The sequence below is a fragment of the Nannospalax galili genome, unplaced genomic scaffold (assembly GCF_000622305.1).
Source record: "Nannospalax galili isolate Female #2095 unplaced genomic scaffold, S.galili_v1.0 scaffold324, whole genome shotgun sequence".
Taxonomy (NCBI): domain Eukaryota; kingdom Metazoa; phylum Chordata; class Mammalia; order Rodentia; family Spalacidae; genus Nannospalax; species Nannospalax galili.
Window position 1 is genome coordinate 4,272,574 of NW_008353027.1, and position 19,042 is coordinate 4,291,615.

General features: G+C 40.6%; 1 protein-coding gene across 1 annotated transcript in view; it reads left to right on the top strand.

The window, feature by feature from the left end:
• Crybg1 (crystallin beta-gamma domain containing 1) overlaps positions 1 to 19,042 on the top strand; it is a 215,123-nt gene that overhangs the window by 150,483 nt on the left and 45,598 nt on the right. The window contains exons 4-8 of the mRNA XM_008850301.3: positions 4,746 to 7,065; positions 11,533 to 11,580; positions 11,664 to 11,782; positions 14,801 to 14,966; positions 16,756 to 16,895. Coding sequence (XP_008848523.2) covers positions 4,746 to 7,065; positions 11,533 to 11,580; positions 11,664 to 11,782; positions 14,801 to 14,966; positions 16,756 to 16,895 — 2,793 coding nt within the window. The remainder of the gene's footprint in view (positions 1 to 4,745; positions 7,066 to 11,532; positions 11,581 to 11,663; positions 11,783 to 14,800; positions 14,967 to 16,755; positions 16,896 to 19,042) is intronic.

Below are 19,042 nucleotides of genomic sequence, written 5' to 3' on the forward strand. Positions count from 1 at the left end.
CGGTTATGGCCCCTCAGGCACATAAGGAGCACACAAATCAAACAAAAATGGCCAAGTGGACTTTGCCATTGGAAGGGGTAGGGAAGTTCAGAGGAAGAAGTCACCGATGATTTTTTGGAGGATCTTGATCATGACTGTACTTTGTATAGAGTAAACAAAGCAGGAGCTCTAGAAAGGTGAAAGCCCTGGCTCCCCACCCCTCAGTGCAGGTGAAAAGAATTAAGTACTCCCGTTTTCCTACCTTCACTCATTTAAAAGGCTGGCCGTGTGCACTACATCGTTTTGGACTGAATGGTTTTTTGATTTCTTAGAGAAGCTTTGGAACAGGATTAATTGGAAAAAAGGAAGAAAATGTGCTTAATGAATAACTCAACTACCTCACCAGCTGGCAGCCTGGAGACCTTTGACACAGCTATTTATTCTGTAACGGTAGCGTCAGGGAAATAAGCCCAGTGATGATGCTCATTATTTGTAGAAGACCAGTATGACTGTGAAGCTAAAGCCTGCTAAGTACTAAACGATGCTCCACTTGTCTGGTCAGAAGAAGGTAGTGGAAAAACCAGAAATGCTACAGTTAAGGAATAGAGTAAACAAACAGCAGCCAGGGATCTTACAATGGAACTCTTCTTTGTGTGCTGCTTCCTGCCAACTGAGCCAGATGTCTTTTTTTCTGATCATTTTCTGTCTAAAATTTTATCACCCATTTTATCTAATTTTCGGAGAGTCATTAATTTTATCTAATCTTTTGACACATTTGTTTGACTGATAAGGCTTTTAGACCCTTTAATTCTTTTGATGGCTGGATTTTATTTTTCTTTTCTTTTCTTTTTTTTTGTTTTTTACATTGGGTCCCACTATGTAGCCCTGCCTGGCCATTGGCTGGGAACTCCCTGTGTAGATCAGGCTGACCTGGAACTCACAGTTTTAAGACAAAGTCTCACTGTGTAGTCCAGGCTGATCTCTAATTTGAGGCTATCCTCCTGCTTTACTCTCCCAAATGCTAAGATTACAGATGTGAGCCATTACCCCGGCTTACATTTGAGATATTTTCTTTTAAAGTTCGAAGAATTAGAAAAACTATTTCATCTGAAAAAATAATGATGATAAACTACATGTGTCTTTATCCTGTTAGAAAAATTATTTCTTCAAGCTCTCTGCTGAATGCCAAATGTTGAAATTCTTATGAGTATGTTTAAAATAGGAAGACTTTTCCTTTTATAGTGTAACTTTGGTGTTTTAGACTCTCTCTCACATTGTAATGAAAGCATTACAACATGAATTATAGGAACCTTCCTTTTAATCAGTCTGAACTAGGTTAATTGCAGTGACTCTTGGTAGCAGAACTTAATAGCACAGAAAGTTTGGTTGTTAAAGGCATTTTGATCTTGGTGTGAATCTTTAATGTGCAGATGTGTTTCCTATCCTGCAGGGAGCTGTCAGCTCACCTGTAGTGTTTTCCTTTTACAGAGGAAGATACACTTTGATGTTCGACTTGAGTACTGTGCTTTGAGCTGATTGGTCAGAATAAAAAAAAATATTCCCTGATACATCACCACTGCTTATTAATTAATGAAGCATTTTGCAAACTCTACATTTCTTCCCATCTCACTGACTTAGAATTTAATCTTTTGCTTTTGTTTTTTTGAGACAGGGTCTCATTTAGCCCTAGCTCATTACTTTTAGCCCTAGCTGGCCTCCAACTCCTCACTCTGTTGCCAAGGAGGACCTTGAACTCTTGATCCTCCTGCCTACAGATTATAGGCAGGTGCCACCAAGTCTAGCTTTCATTTCCCTTTTAAACTTAAGATATAGGCCTACAGTAAGGAAGCCTAGGTATCTGTAGAAATAATAGGGAAATTTATGAGTATATGTCAGACTTTGTATTTAAATAAAATTTTAAGAAATGAGGCCGAGTGTGGTGGCCCACGCCTTTAATCCCAGCACTTGGGAAGCAGAGGCAGGCAGATCTTTGTGAGTTCGAGGCCGGCTTGGTCTACACAGCTGGGGCTACAGGGAGACCCTTTCTCAAAACGACAAAAAGACAAAAAAAAAAAAAATTAAAAAATGAAAATTCTCACTTGGAGAGCATTTGGTGGTATATGGCCTAGGCTTGGTGTGGTGGCCCACGCCTTTAATCCCAGCGCTTGGGAAGCAGAGGCAGGCAGATCTTTGTGAGTTCGAGGCCGGCTTGGTCTACACAGCTGGGGCTACAGGGAGACCCTTTCTCAAAACGACAAAAAGACAAAAAAAAAAAAAATTAAAAAATGAAAATTCTCACTTGGAGAGCATTTGGTGGTATATGGCCTAGGCTTCTCATTTCACCCAGGAGGACGCAGCATCTCCCACAGTCATAATGCCTGTCCCTCTGGAGTCTCAGCAGGCCCAACATTCTTGGGGGTGGGAAGTGTACAGCGTAGACAAGAGGGCTTGGGATGCCTGCATTTCTCCAGCTTTGTGTTTGCATTGTCACGTGGCATCTAAAGTTGGATTTTCTCATCTTGAAGATCTGATAACTAGTTGAACACGCTTCCCTCCAAGTAACTGACAGAAAGAAGCAAAGAAGAGCATTTTAGTCCTCTGAGTGGCAAAGCCAAATAGTAAGGTGGAAGTGTGGCCACTGAAACCAGAGCACCTGCTTCAGATCATGGCCTTGTCACTAGCTATGTGACCTCAGCAGAGTTATTTACTTTCTCCACACCTCAACTTCCTCATCTTAAAATAGAACCTACAAAGTTGTACATTAGGTAAACCAAATTAAAGAACTTCTCAAGTACTTGGCAATCAGTGGTCATTATTATCTCTAAATTGACACTCCCTCCCCCCTCCAAACTAGTCTAGGAAAGCTTATATAAAAATGATATACAAAACAGATAATTGGGAATGATTCTGTCCAAAAGGATGTATGGGCAGTCCCCTCACCCTGCAGATTCTGTTATCCCTAATTGTAACCCTTCAAGGAGACTTCAAGGATACCCTTAGCCATAAGTTTTGGGGGAAGAAGTAGATTTTTTTCAAATACGAAAGGTAATAAGCCAGAGAGATAACGTAAGTTGACCAAATTCACATCAATGTTAGTGTGAGAGCCAGGACCAGAGCCAGCAAATGCTAACAGAACACATTTTGTTCCTGTGAAAGAACACACTGTGTACATTCAAAGGCATTATTTCCGATAGCAAGTGATTAAGCCTAAGAAATGGAACAGAGAGACTCTCTTTGCCCAAGATGTGGTAACAAAACCAATAACCTAATAGTCGTTAAATAAGTTATGGCATCGCCATATGATAAAATTTTATGTAGATACTTTAAAAACTTCTCAAGCAAAAGTTTTTAGTAATGTAAAAATTTATATTAAGTAACTTTTTCCTTAACAAAAGGCAAGATACCAAGCCCTATGAACAGAGTAATTTTAATTCTATTAAAATATTTATGCATATGAAAAGCCTAGAAATGAACCAAGATGCTAATAGGGATATCTTCTGAGCCACAGGCTTATGAGTGATTTAAAAAATGTTGTTTTCAGGCTTGGGGAGATGGCTCAGTGGGTATAGCCCTTGCTAGACAAGCCTGAGGACCTGAGTTCGAATCCCCAGGACGCATGCAAAAGATGGACATGATGTGAGCATCTGTGATCCCAGCACTTCTATGATGAGATGGGAGGCAGAGACATTGGAATCCCTGGAAGCTCACAGGCCAGCTAGTCTAGTGTGTGCAATGGTGAACAAGAGACTCTGTTCATAAATGAACATGTACACACACAAAGATAAAGATAATACATAAATATTTTTCATATAGTGAATATACAATCAGAAAACTTTTTTGTTTATTTTTGAGACAAGGTCTCTCTGTAGCCCCACCTGGCCTAGAACTTTCTATGTAGACCAGGTTGGCCTGGATCTCACAGAGATCTGCCTACCTCTGCCTCCCAAGTACTAGAATTAAAGGCATGTGCCACCACAGCTGGCTAAGAAAACATTTAAGGGGGACGAATGGCAAGGACAAAATATCCCAAGAGGTAATACTAAATGAATATGTTTTATTTTATTTGTTTATTTATGTATTTACTTATGCATTATGTAGCCCTGGCTTGCTTGGAACTCACATAAATCTGCCTGCCTCTGCTTCCTCTACTGGGATTAAGAGAGTTCTGCATAAATCTTGATTTTGATGAATATGTTTTATAATCTATCCTTTTAAGATAGCTTTTTAAAAGTTATGATAAAGTTGGGTGTGGTGGTGTATACCTGTACTCCTAGCCCTTGGGAAGTAAAGGCTGGAGGATCAGGAGTTCAAGGTCATCTTCAGGTACACAGTAAATTTGAGCTCAGCCTGCATTACATAAAACCCTGTCTGAAAAAACTGAACGGGGACAAAAAGTTACGTTAAATAAAAACACACAATTGATGTTGGGGAAATTCATTTATATACTTAAAGTAGGGGAATACATTAAATACTTAAGTTTGTTCTAAAGTTCTTCATGACCCATAATGTCTTCTCATTCTAGTGTTGTGCATTGTGAATACTTGGTAAATTTTTAAATAGTTTCTTAGCAATATAATCTTCTCATCTGTCATATGCAGGCAAAATATCCATTAAAAATACTCAGTAGTGTATCTAGTATTGTTTAAGAAGTTTCATGCAAAACTATACCAGGAGGATTCTGACTCTGCTGGTTTTGTAGTAAACTGGTTAGTATGTTCACTTTTAAACACTAGGCTGCTAACTGTTCTCCTGCTCTTTCTTTGTAGACCAGCCAAACCCAAACATGTGGAACTAAATCTGAAAACCCCCAAGAATCCTGACAGTTTGGGAAATGAGCATAATCCATTTAGCCAGCCAGTTCATAAGGGAAACACTGCCAACAAAATCTCCTTATTTGAAAACAAGAGGACAAACAGCAGCCCAAGACACCCTGACATCCGTAGCACAAGGAACATTCCTCCCTCTAATAAGACATTTGTTGGGAGGGCAAAGCTGAATTTAGCCAAAAAAGCCAAAGAAATGGAGCAACCTGAAAAAAAATCAGTGCCAACCAACCAACAGAATGGTTTGATGGCCAAGGAACCGTCTCCAGAAGCCAAAGGTGTTGTCCCTGTCCCTGATGAAGAGATTCCCCCAGCAGCCAGAGGAGACACAGGAGAGCCCACTGAGGGTCGGTCCCTCTGTCCTCAGCCTTGCCAAGGTGATAAAGCAAATGTACAAGTCGATGCTGCCTGTACTTCACAGCCAGATCCTACTGCTCTGGGTCCTGTCGAGGACCCTAAGCTCTTAGGAGAGGACAGCTCAGAGGCTTTTGACAGCAAAAGGCCTGTAGTTGAAAACATGAGTGGTGCAGCACAGGATGTCCCTGCCATTCTGAATGCCAGAGAGTCTCCTCCAAAACCACAGAATGCGTTTTCTGACTCACAGCCCCCATCTGAGTCATCTAGGGAGCTTTCTCTCCCACCTCCTGCATCCAGTGCTGGGAATACCCTCCAAGACGGCTGTGTTCAAGTTCCCATAAGCGATTTTGCATGCCCTGATCTAGAAGTGTCAGAAAACCACAATGGATGCACTTCACCTGTGTCTCATCACAGTGAGAAAATGCCCCTGTCCAGACTTGGAGGAGGAGACCCCAACCCTCCTCTACCCCCAGAGCACAGCCCAGAAACCGTGGGCAACGAGTGTCCATCCAAAGTCCTTGTACAGGTCAGGTCCTTTGTGCTTCCTGTGGGGAACACTCAGGACGTGAGCTCACAAGTCATCTCAGAAAGCTCTGAAGTTAGAGAAGTGCAGTTGCCGAGTTGTCACAAAAATGAACTTGAAGTGGTTTCTGTTGCAAATTCTGCTCCTCAGCAAGAGGAAGTACTGGACAATAAGAGCACGTCACCAGAGCACATGTGCTGCAGGGAGGAGCATGGGGCACAGTCTCGCCCACACAGCCTGCAGCCAGAATCTGAGAAGGCTCAAAGTCAGAGCTCTGGTACACCCCTGTCAGCTGAGTTCAGCCCAGTCCACCCTCCCAGCAACACAAGTCATTCAGAAACCCCTCAAAGGTCAGATCAAAATGTGAATGGCCACAATACCCCTACCAGCCTCTTGAATGTTTCTGCTAGTAGTGATGACAGTGTCTTTGATTCCTCTTCTGATATGGAAAAATTCACTGAAATTATTAAAAAGATGGACAGCGCGGTGTGTGTGCCCCAGAAGAAGAAGAAGGCCAGGATGCCAAACTCTCCAGCCCCTCACTTTGCTATGCCTCCTATTCATGAGGACACTTTGGAAAAGGTGTTTGATCCTAATGTGTTTACCATTGGTTTAGGAAAGAAAAAGGAAAGCCAGCCCGAAATGTCACCAGCTTTGCACTTGATGCAGAACCTTGACCCCAAATCCAAACTGAGACCCAAACGTGCATCCACCGAACAGAGTATCCTCTTCAAGTCCTTACACACTAACACAAATGGGAAAAGCGAGCCGCAGGCAAGTCTAGATGTCAATGACAAAGAGAACAGGGACATCGCTGTCAGTGGAGTTAAGAGGTCGAGGCTGGAAAAAAGTGCTCTTTTCTCAAGCATGCTGTCTTCCCTACCACAAGACAAAATCTTTTCTCCTTCTGTGACATCAGTCAATACCATGACAACATCTTTTAGCACTTCTCAGAACAGTTCTGTGTCTCAGTCTTCAGTGGTACAGCCCAGGAAGGGGGATGACCCGCCCTGTGGTTCAGACAAAGAAAAGTCATCACTCACACCCCATAGCTCCTTAAGGGTCTTCAATTTCAACTCATCAAATACATCTCATTCAGGTTTGAGAAGTCCAAGCCAGATGGAGAAGTCCTCACAAAATGAGGGAACTAAGGAAGATCTGAATTCACAGAGCAACGGGGTGCACGTGCCAGAAATTAAATTTTCTGAATTTTCCAAGCCGAAGGACAGTGATGGCACAGAAAAAGCTAACCACATGGAAAGTGCTCTGAAATCAAGCCTGCCAAGCCATGGAAGCATGGACCCTGACTTCATGAGTCTCCTCAAATCAAGCCGGTTTGACCCAGGACTTTCACTTTCTGGATTGTCGTTGTCAGACTCTACAGTAAGTACCAACTTACTGTTTATTTGAGGATGTTTATAAACCTAGGAGAACCGGTAAGCAACTCCTGCCGTGCTGCTCCTTACAAATGGTTGTCCTGAGTTTCCTATCTGTTCACCTATAGTTTTTAATCTGTGTACAAGGACCCAAGATAAAAAAATTCCCTCAAGGCCAGGTGTGGGATCCCCTCAGGAGGCGGAGGCAGGCGGATCTCTGTGAGATTGAAGGCAAGCCTGGTCACATAGCAAGTGCCAGACCGGCTGGGACTACAGAGACCCTATCTCAAAGACCAAAAAGAAAAATTCCTTCAAGACGTTTGCGGTCTATTGGGGAGAATAAACTACATATTTGAAGGCATTTGTGAATTTATATGTTGTACTATGAAAATATAGAAAAGATCTTTGGAGAGTTCAGAGGCCAGTGCTGCCTGTTTTCTTATTCTGTGTCTTACTCTGTCTTGTACTTAGAAGTCTGAAGACATACGAACCACTTCCTCTATTTGCAGAGGCCCCACCCAGCTAAAGGAACCTCTTCCTTCTTTCTCTCATGCTGTGAGATTTAATCCATTCTTCCATAGCAGCAGCATTTATTCCGTGCAACTGGGAAACTATTGTCTGCTTACTTGAAATACGTTTTCATCAGAAAAATGTTTTCTTTTTTCCCCTGTAGTTTGGAGCATAAAAATGCTTGGTTTGCATGGGTTCTTTCCTTTAGTATTGTAGAGGGAACAAAATACGGCTTTGCAGTCTAGTTATGGTTTTATCTTTTACCTGTCATAGTTTTTTTCTTTGTTTGTTGGTGCTGGAGGTTTTTCCCAGGGTCTTGCACATACTAAATACATGCTTTGCCACTCAGCTACTTGCCAGTCCAGGAATTGTTTACTCAGGTTTTCATGTGAATTTGTGCCTTTTTTGTCTTAAGTTGAAGGAGGACAATAAATGGAGCTTATTTTATGGTGGCTCATCTTGTGAACCAGCTGTCAGGCAACCATAGACCAAGGTCTGCCACCTAGGCAGAAGATCCCTTGTGCCTTCCCTCACCTGGGCAAGCCACTGTAGCAAGTTTTAGTATGTTGTATTGGCTTTTGCTACAATCCTATCACAGCCTATGATTTTCTTTCTTTTTTTTTGGTCTTTTTGAGACAGGATCTCTCTGTATCCCCAGCTGGCCTAGAACTCACTATGTAGAGCAGGCTGGCCTGGAATTCACAGAGATTCACCTGCTTCTGCCTCCCAAGTGCTGGGATTAAAGGTGTGTGCCACCACGCCCAGTTTACAGACGATAATTTTAGAATCTTGAATCTTGATCGTTGATTAGTCATGGTAAAGCTTGCCTGTAATCTCAGCACTCAGAAAGCAGAGGCAGGTAGCTTACGAGTTTGAGAACAGCTTGCACTATATAGCCATACTGTCTAAAGCACATACAGAGACACACAGACAGACAGACACACAGAAGTTTTCAGCAGTACTATACACAGATGCTTTTTCTTTCTTTTTTTTAAATTTTTAAATATTTTATTTTATGTGTATGTGTGTATTGCCTGCATGTAGGTAAGTGCACCAGTGTTGTACAATGCCCACGGAGGACTGAAGAGGCTGTCAGATCCCCTGGAATTGGAATTATGGACAGTTGTTAGCTGCCATGTGGGTGATAGGATTTGAACCCGGGTCTTCTGCAAGAACAATCAGTGTTCTTAACCCCTGAGCCATCTCTCCAGCCCATACAGATCCTGTTTCATGGGATTTTGTAAACTAGTGGGTTTCAAATTTGATCTTAGGACTCACATTTAAGGACTGAGATCCTAAAGAGCTTTTGTTTGTATGGGCTGGGATATAGGCCTATGCCTCTAAGCCTAGTCTCCAGGGACATCTTCATCACCATTTGAGAATCTGCCTGTATAATGTAGAAAGTCTAAGCTTTTCTCAAAAATTCCTCAAGAAATCCTGTTGCTCTCAAGAACAAAATTTCCATTGATTTGTTTCTCATTGATTATAGCTTTGTTTTTTTTTTAAATTATTCCCAGATCACTTGTTATCTGACTATAACCTGACAAGTCTGGTAAAAACAACAATAAAAAAAACCCATAGTTTCTCAGCCTGGGGTGTTTTCTCAGTGGTTAAAGCACTTGGCCTTGCAAGCAGCAGGAATGACAGAGTTTAGAACAGAGTTCTAGATCCCTAGAAACTTTGTAAATGCGTGGGAGGTGTGGTGGCCACCTGTGATTCCAGTGCTGGGAAGGCAGAGACAAGGCCCCAGATCAAACTGGTCACCTAGACCAGACATATTGGTGAACTCCAGGTTCATTTGAGAGACCTTTCCTCAATATATAAGGTGGAGAGTGATTGAGGAAGACTCTTGATGTCAGCCTTGGGACTCTACACACTAATGTACACACATGTACCAGCACAAACATAAAAATATGTATCTATACCACATACACATGAAAAAGGAAAAATTAGTTTTTTGTTGAAAGCCAAATCAGATATAGTAAAGGAAATAAAGTGCTTTATGTATTTCTAGGCGTTTTATGACTTTTTTGTGGGGGGTTGTTTGTTTTTTGACAGGGTCTCCTTAGTCTCAGTCTGCCTAGAAATCACAATATGAATCAGGGTGGCCTCGATCTCACAGAGATCCACCTGCCTCTGCCTCCCAAGGCCTGGGATTAAAGGCCCATGCCACCATACCTGGTATGACTTTTTAAAAAATATTTTATTTATTATTTTTATTTTATGTATATATGTGTATTGTCTGCATGTAGGTAAGTGTACCTGCGTCGTGCAATGCCTGCGGAGGATAGAAGAGGATGTTGGATCCCCTGGAACTGGAGTTACGGACAGTTGTTAGCTGCCATGTGGGTGCTGGGATTCGAACCCAGGTCTTCTACAAGAACTGTCAGTGTTCTTAACCACTGAGCCATCTCTCCAGCCCCTGGTGTGACTTTTTTAAAAATTATTTTTTTAAAAATAAATTGTCTTAGGCTGGAGAGATGATTAGCCATTAAAAGCACTCACTGCTCTTGCTGAGGACCACAAGGTGGCTTACAACTACCTGTAACTCCAATTTCAAGGAATCAGTGCGCTCTTCCGACTGACCTCCATGGGCTCCTGCATGCACAAGGTGTACATACATACAATCAGGCACATATGCATGCAGATAAATAAACAAATCTTTAAATTAATAAGTGAATTGTCTTTCTTTGAGTACTAGCCTTTGCTGATTCTACTTTATCTTTGTTTTTCTTGAATTTTGTTTCAAATTTTAGGCTTTTCCTCCCCCTGTCTATTTCTCACACATACATATAGATAAATCAGTACATGCTATTTTGGATTCTAATGATCTGCACTGTGGCCTTGCTCTGGTTGTGTGGTCATATTCCACAGGTATGATGCAAGAGCAGAGAGATCAAAGGCAGGCCTGAGGAGTGGAGTCCTGGTCAGCACTGCAACCAGTCTGTGTTTTGTAATATTTTTACATGTATAATTATTATTTTTATTATCTTACACATTGCAGGTTTTACTGGTCTTGTCAGATGATTTTGAAAATGATTAGTTCTGTAGCCATATAAAAATGTATTTTGTCCATCAAAAAAGTAGAGATTAAAAATGCCATGTGCAATGTATATTATAAAATACACTATACCTACATTCCCCCCCTCCTTTTTTTTGGCTGCGCTAGGGACTGAACCCAGCCTTGCCCATGGTAGGCAAGTGCTCTGCGGCTGCTGCATTCTCAGCACTTTTTTTTAAAGAGGTTAATACATTATATTATTTCCAAACAATGAAAAATTATGTAGTCATTATAGATTATTCAAAATTTGAACCAAAGCTTTGCTAAATTGCCTAATCTGGCCTTGAACCCACTTTGTAGCCTAGGCAGTCCTTGAATTTGTCATTCTCCTGCCTCAGCCTCCCTTGTAGCTGGGATTATAGAAAAGTGCCACTGTGCCTGGCCATGCTTTTATTTAGACTTGTTAATACATGATGGTAAATGTTACTGTGACAACACAATATTTACAGATTCAGAAAGGGTATGCGTATGAGCACACGAAACCGACTCTTTCGAGATAAGTGATTAATGCATTGTAGTTTCTTTTTGTATTTGATATCACCCTGAGATTATTTGAATTGCAATCTCCTGGTTGCTTCTTACTTGGTAAACTGACATAGATCATAGGTCTGCCCTTTGGGCCTGAATTTTCTAGCATTGGTGGGAACATCCTAAATGTTTAAATGAGGAGAACTTGAAATGCCAAATTCAGTTAGAGAGGGGGAAAACTTGTAATTTGATCATGTATGTTCAAGGAGAGTTTTACTATAACTTCAAGGTAGTTGGAGCAGCAGGCTAGACATGTTTTGATACTGATAAATGGTGAAGTAAATGTGATCTGACCTGAAGGATCATAGGTAGAGAAAAGAAGACTGTTCTATTAAGTTGTAATTATTTACCATGTTTTTATTCATCTGATTCCAGACTCTTAGAGGAAGTGTGCAAAATAAACTCAATCCCCGGCCTGGAAAAGTAAGAGTTTTTTTAAAATTTCTAGTTTTGATTTTATCTTGGTCTGATGAAGTTCAAGGACACTGTGACTCCTTTACTTGTAGGTGGTGATATTCGGTGAGCCCGACGTCTCTGAGGAGTGCATTGAGGTGTTCGGTGATGTTCAGGACTGCACTTCTTGGCACCTTTCCCCAGTGATACTTGTAAAAGTTGTTAGAGGATGGTAAGAGTGGCACCAGAGGCTCCTGACTTACAGTGTGTGCTTGACCTTCTTAATTACCTTTTCGGTCCTCATTGCTTATTTATGAGTGTGCCTTTATCAGTGTAAACTGTAAAAAATACTGTTGGTTCTAAGATAAGAAACACATGTCTAAGACACATCATGTTTTGATTATAGGAATGATACGTATTTATGATAGGCAAATCAGAAAAATACAGTAAAGCAAATTTGTTTTTCCTCTATATCTCCACATAATATTGCTTTTGCTTTAGATTAATCACTCTTCTGCGCCGGTAATATGCTTTTGACTCATGAGTTTCAAGTGATGTTGATAAGAATTGCACTTGTCATGTTTATAGGCCAGGTGTGACTTTTAAATAAAATATATAAGAGCCAGGCGTGGTGGCGCACACCTTTAGTCCTAGGACTTGGGGGGCAGAGGCAGGTGAATCTCTGTGAGTTCTAGGCCAACCTGGTCTACATAGTGAGTTCTAGTCCAGGTGGAGCTGCAGGGAGACCTTGTCTCAAAAATACAAAACAATTTTAAAAATATATAAGAAAAGCCAGGTGTCATGGCTCATGTCTAAAATCTCAGTACTCAGGAGGCTAAAGCAGGAGAGTTGCAGGCCTACATAGCAAGACTTGGTCTCAAAAAGAACCAAAAACAAAACAACAGAAACCAGGGCCAGCAGCATAGTTCAGTGGGTAAAGGTACTTGTCACCAGGCCTGGTGACCTGAATTTGATCCCTGGGACCCACACAGTAGAAGGAGAGAATCAGCTCCTTCAAGTTGTCCTCTGACCGCCATATGAACGTCATGGTACCCACGTGCATGTGTATATACACGTACACACAACAGATAAATAAATGTAATACATTTTCTTTAAAAAAAAACCAAAAAAATTTATAAGGAAAGCTATTTTTGACAACATATGACAGTTCAGTGACAAACTAACCTAAAATTTAATTTCCAAGTTTTTGACAAATGATAGTTTTTTAAAATATTTTTTTAATTTATTACTTTTATGTGTATGTGTGTATTGCCTGCATGTAGGTAAGTGCACCTGTGTCGTGCAATGCCAGCAGAGGTCAGAAGAGGCTGTCAGATCCCCTGGACTTGGAGTTACGGACAGTTGTTAGCTGCCATGTGGGTGCTGGGATTCAAACCCGGGTCTTCTGCAAGAACAACCAGTGTTCATAACTGCTAAGCCATCTCTCCAGCCCCCGATAGTTTTAATTAAATGAAAAAACTAATGAAAATGTAAATACTTTGACAGTTGTTTTACCAGTTTGACTGTTTCCTGGAAATGCATAGGAAATCGGGTAAAGAAGAACAACTGAAAACAAAACCACTGATCTGTCATATTTTTCACTTTTACATATGTGCTTGAAGGGCTCTAGAGATTCATGTTTTTGTTTTTTCTGTATTGGGGGTTGATCTCACACAAGCCAAGTAAAGCAAGCACTCTATAACTGAGCTATATGCCCAGACCTCTTTTTACTTTTAAAAAATTATTATTTATTTTTATTTTTATGTGTATGAGTGTATTGCCTGCGTGCATGTAAGTGCACCTGTGTAGTGCAGTGCCCTTGGAGAACAGAAGAGGGTGGCAGATCCCTTGGAACTGGAGTTATAGACAGTTGTTAGCTGCCTTGTGGGTGTTGGGAATCAAACCCCGATCCTCTGTTAGAATAGTCAGTGCTCTTAACTGCTAAGCCATCTCTCCAGCCCCTCTTTTTACTTTTTGAAACATGATCTCACTAAGTTGCCAAATTGACTTTAAACTCGCTGTATAGTCCTTGAACTTGTGATCCTTCTGCCTCAGCCTCTGAAGTAGTTGGAATTAAAGACATGTTCTACCAGGTCCAGTAGATTTTAGAAGCTAGTCAGCTTTACCTTTAGTCTCCATTTGATTAATTATACAACATCTTTTCTAATAGGGCCTTTAATATTTTAACATAGTTTGCTGTGTATTCAACAAATTCATTAGAAAAATAAATAAATAATAATTCAAAAAATAAATATATCAAAAAATATTTTTTACTCAAATTATGCTGAAAATTTTGCAAAACAATTTTGTTTTCAACAGGATAATTACATTTTCTTTTACACTCTTGTTGGCTTCTTAAAGGCTTTCTTTTTAAAAATCTTTTTTGATTTATTTATTTTTAGTTTATGTGTATGAGTGTTTTGCCTACATGTATGTAAATGCATTTGTGTCATGTACTGCTCACAGAGGCTAGAAGATGGCATCAGATTCCTTAAAGTTGAAGTTATAGGCAGTTGTGAGCCACCCATTGTGGGCGCTGGGAAACCAACCTGGGTCCTCTGAAAGAGTAGTCAGTAGTCTTAACCACTGAGCCATATCTCTGGCCCTCTTGAAGGCTTTCTTAAAGTATAACACTATCCATTTGATATTCTTTCTTTCCTTTTTAAAAACATTGTATCTATTATTGTGCATGCATGCTAGATATGTGTATGTGGCTCACATGCCATGGCATGGGTATGAAAGTCAGAAGACAGCTTTGTAGAGTCGGTTCTCCCCTTCCACCTTTTGTAGGTTCTGGGGATCGAATTCAGGTTACCAGACTTGTACAGAGCGCTTTTCCTGCTATACCATCTCATCAGCCAGATACTTTCCATTAACATGCATATAGTTCTTAGTATCAACATATCCATTGATTTTCCTTTCATATGTACATTAAAATCCCTCTAGGAAAAATGTTTTATACACATGTAAGGGAAAAAATGGTTTCTGTTAACACCCATTCATCTGGCATGATCACTTATAGTTCTCCACTAACTAGTGGATCCATAGGGCGTGGGTAGCTCTGTCACAGCGGTAACCCAAACATTTTCCAAGACCTCTGGGTAGCTTTTTAATTATCAGCCAGTAAAGTGTTTTAGGGAGAGTTTTACTATTTTATTTGCTAGAGAATTGGTAACTGATGTAAAATATGTGTTAAGTAACACACCTGCCTCACCAAGGTAGGTAATGGTTTTTATGTATTTATTCTCAGTTGGATTTTGTATGAGAAAGCAAATTTTGAGGGGCACTCCATTGCCCTAGAAGAAGGTGACCTGGAACTGTCTGGTCTCTGGGGTATGGAGGATGTTTTGGAAACAAATGAAGAAGCAGCATCTGATAAGCCTGTAGTAATTGGTTCAATCAGACATGTGGTCCAGGTAGGTTATGGGAAGAATGGGTTTCATTCATCTAGCAAATACATGAGGAATGTCAGCAATTTTTTTACTTTAAGGAAATGTTGATTTTTATGAAATATATGATTGGGAAAATATTTGATTGGTACTCTGTGGATATGCCATCTATAACACAAATATAATTTTTGGGGTCTTTTTGAAACAGGGTCTTCCTGTAGCCCCAAACTCACTATGTAGACCAGGCTGGCCTGGATCTCACAGAGATCTGCCTGCCTCTGCCTCCCACGTGCTGGGATTAAAGGTGTGCTCCACCATGCCTGGCAATATAAATATTTTTAAAATCTTATTATTGATTTTTTAGTATTTTATTTATTATTTTTATTTTATGTGAGTGAGTGTATTGTCTACATGTGTGTAAGTGCACCTGTGTCATACAGTGCCCACAGAAGTCAGAAGAGGGCATCAGCTCCCCTGGAACTTGAGTTAAGGACAGTTATTAGCTGCCACGTGGGTGCTAGGAATCAAATCTGGGTCCTCTGCATGAGTGGTCAGTGCTCTTAACTGCTGAGCCACCTCTCCAGGCCTATTATTTTTATTTTGTGTGCACGAATGCATTGCCTGCATGTGCATAAGAGCACCCGTGTTGTACAATGCCTAAGGAGATCAGAAGAGGGCGTTGGAGTCCCCTGGAACTGGAGTTATGGACAGTCATTAGCTACCATGTGGATGCTGGGAACTGGACCTGGGTTCTCTGAAAAAGCAGCCAGTGCTCTTAACCACTGAGCCATCTCTCCAGCCCAGCAATATAAACATTTTATACCCTAAATCAATTTTAAAAATTTTTACTTGTTAGATTTTTTTTTTCCTATTGAGTTAGAGATGATGTTTACTTTAAGGAAATGTTCATTTTGCGAAATAAATGATTAGGAAAACATTTGATATTCTCTGCATATGTGTTCTATAATATATATGTGTGTGTATATATATATATATCTCACAAAGCAATTAGAAAAGAAACATGCTAATTATTAAATATTTTTCATCATAGGTCTTTAAGCTTTTTGTCCTTGCCTCCATTCATTCCTCCCAGGAGGTCTTTACTAAATAACCTAGTTGAGATGAATTCTCTATAAACAGATTTCTCCTTAGTTTTTAATTGATTTTTAAAGATGATTTATTTTTTATTCATGTGTATGTGTGTGTATCTATGTGTGTATGTGCACATGTATGTGTGGGTGTCTCTGGAAGTCAGAAGAGAGTGTGGATCCCCCAGAGCTGGAGTTACAGGTGATTGAGAGCAGCCTGATGCTGGAGCTGGGAACCAAACTCTAGTCTGGGAGAGCAGCCAGTGCTCCTAGCCACTGAGTGCTCCAACCCCTTGCTTAGTTTTTTGATTTCTGTATGATATTTGATTACCTTGAGGAGTTTACAGACAATTTTACTTTCAAAAGCTAATCTAGAAGTAATTTAATTGGTAGCTCAACTCATGTCTTTTGGGGGATTAAAATATTATTTGAATCTCTCTCTCTCTCTGTATCTGCTTCCTGGCTGCCATTCAGTGAACTGGCGCCGCTCACATGTGCTGTCATGATACCCAGCCTCATCTTAAGTAGAAAGCAATGACACCTTGAACCCATGAGTCAAAACAGATCCTTCTTTAAAAATTATTTGAAATATTTGAGGACAATTTATAGATTGGATAAATTTCTTTGCTTAGTTGTTGAAGAGGAGGGTGTTAACATCTTTGTGGCTCATAGAATTTATAAAACTGAAACTGTTGATGTCTGTACTTACTGTATATGTATTTTTTTAGGATTACAGAATTAGTCAGATTGACTTGTTTACTGAACCGGAAGGGTTAGGACTCCTGAATTCCTACTTTGATGACACTGAAGAAATGCAAGGCTTTGGTATGATGCAGAAGACTTGTTCCATTAAAGTCCACTGGGGCACGTAAGTATTTCATTTCAAGCAGTTTTAATGAAGCTTTTTGTGGGTATAGTACTGAACAGAGGCTTTAAATACGGTAATCTGAATTCTGACTCTCAGGCTTGCATAGCCAGTGCTTTACCTGCCCAGCCGTCTCCCCAGTCGCCTTCCACCCAGCTCAGATTTGTTTTTCTTCAGTTTTCGGGAATCAATCCCCATATCTTATGTATGCTAGGCAAGGACTTTACCACTAAGCTATCCCTACCTATGGAAAAGACACTTTATTTTGTTTGTTTTATTTTATTATTTTTATTTTATGTGTCTGAATATATTACCTGCATGTATGTAAGTGCATTTGTGTCATGCAATGCCCACAGAGGTCAGAAAGTTGTGTCAAACCCCTGGAACTGGAGTTATGGACAGTTTTTAGCCACCACGTGGGTGCTGGAAACCCACGTCTTATGCAAAAGCAGACAGTGCTCTTGACCGCTGAGCCATCTCTCCAGCCTGTTTGTCCTAATAAACAGAGTCTCCCTGTAGTCCCCACTTGCCTGGAACTTGCTATGTAGACCAGGCTGGCTACCACCTCACAGAAATCTCCCTGCCTCTACCTCTTATGTGCTGGGATTAAAGCTGTGTGCCACTACCCCCAGTGGAAAATGCATTTTTAATGGAGGACTTTTTCTTTTTTACGGAGAAACCTGACTCATTCAAAGCTGAGTAACAGATTGTACATTCACAGTAACTCCAGGGAACAATGCAGTACTTCAGGTGGGATGTGCCAGCACGCGAGTCACCTCCTTTGCCATTGTTCCACTGTGCTGTTACTTTGGTTGCACAATCCTCAGGAAACTGCAAGAATATTTTGAAGGAAATGGGAATATCTGAGATAAGCAAGTGATGAGGATAAAAAGGACAGGTGCAGTACAAAAGAACACGGTCTCAAAAGGGGGGCAGTAAGCCCCAGGCGTGGGAAAAGTGTCTTCTGAGATGCCAGAAAAAAAACCCATCAAAGTTGCTTTGTACTTTGTTTTAAATCTCGTCCGTTAAGTTCTTTCACTACATTTTATTTCTTATTAATTTAGTGTGCGTGTGCGTGTGCAAACATGTGGGCATGTGTGTGCTCTGGAGTATGTATGGAGGTCAGAGGACAACTTTCAGGAGTAGGTTTTCTCCTTCTACCATGTGGGTCCTGGATATCAAACTCAGGTCATCAAGCTTGGCAGCAAGTGCCTTTACCTACTGAACCATCTCATTACCCAAATCTCTTTCTGTTAACATTTTATTTTTATGTAGGTTTTCTGAAATTCATAACTTATTAATATAGTTCAATAGTAATGTATATAATATATAAATATTGACATATTCGGAGGATGTTCATAACTTTTTTTGTTTATTTGGGGGTGTTTTGTTTTGTTTTGTTTTGTTTGTTTTTTGAGACAGTCTCCCTGAAGCCCCAGCTAGCCTGGAACTTGCTAGGTAGACCAGGCTGGCCTCAACTCACAGAGATCCACCTGCTTCTGCCTCCCAGGTGCTGGGATCAAAGGTGTGTGCCACCACACCCAGCCATTTATTTGGTTGAGACAGGATCTCACTATGTAGCCCTGGCTTGCCTGGAACTCATTCTGTAGACCAGGCTGGCCTGGAGCTCACACAGATCCACCTGCCTCTACCTCCCAGGTGCTGGGATTAAAGACATGCACTATCATGCCCACGTGAATGTTCGTAACTTTTTATGAATGGGGCATGAAACCAAAAGAAGTCTTTGTCTTGTAAGGTGATCTAGAGTCTCTCTCCAGTGGTTGGTAAAGCTCTCTTTAATCATGTCTTTGACATTCTGTTGATTACAAAAAGTCTTGGTTTGCTATTTTTCTTATCTTGAAAAAGTGGTTTGATTATATAGAATTAGGAACTGATTAAACTGCAGATCACAAACTGGTTTTCAGTCTTCAGAAATCAAGAACTAAGGCTGGGTGTGGTGGTGCATACCTGTAGTCCCAGCACTTGGGAGGCAGGGGCAGGTGGATCTCTGTGAGTTCAAGGCCAGCCTGGTCTACATAGTGAGTTCCAGGCCAGGGAGACCCTGTTTCAGAAAGACCAAAAGAAAAGAAAAAAAAAAAAGAAAAAAAGACATCAGGAATTAAAATTGTCCAGGCAACTTCATAGGAAGT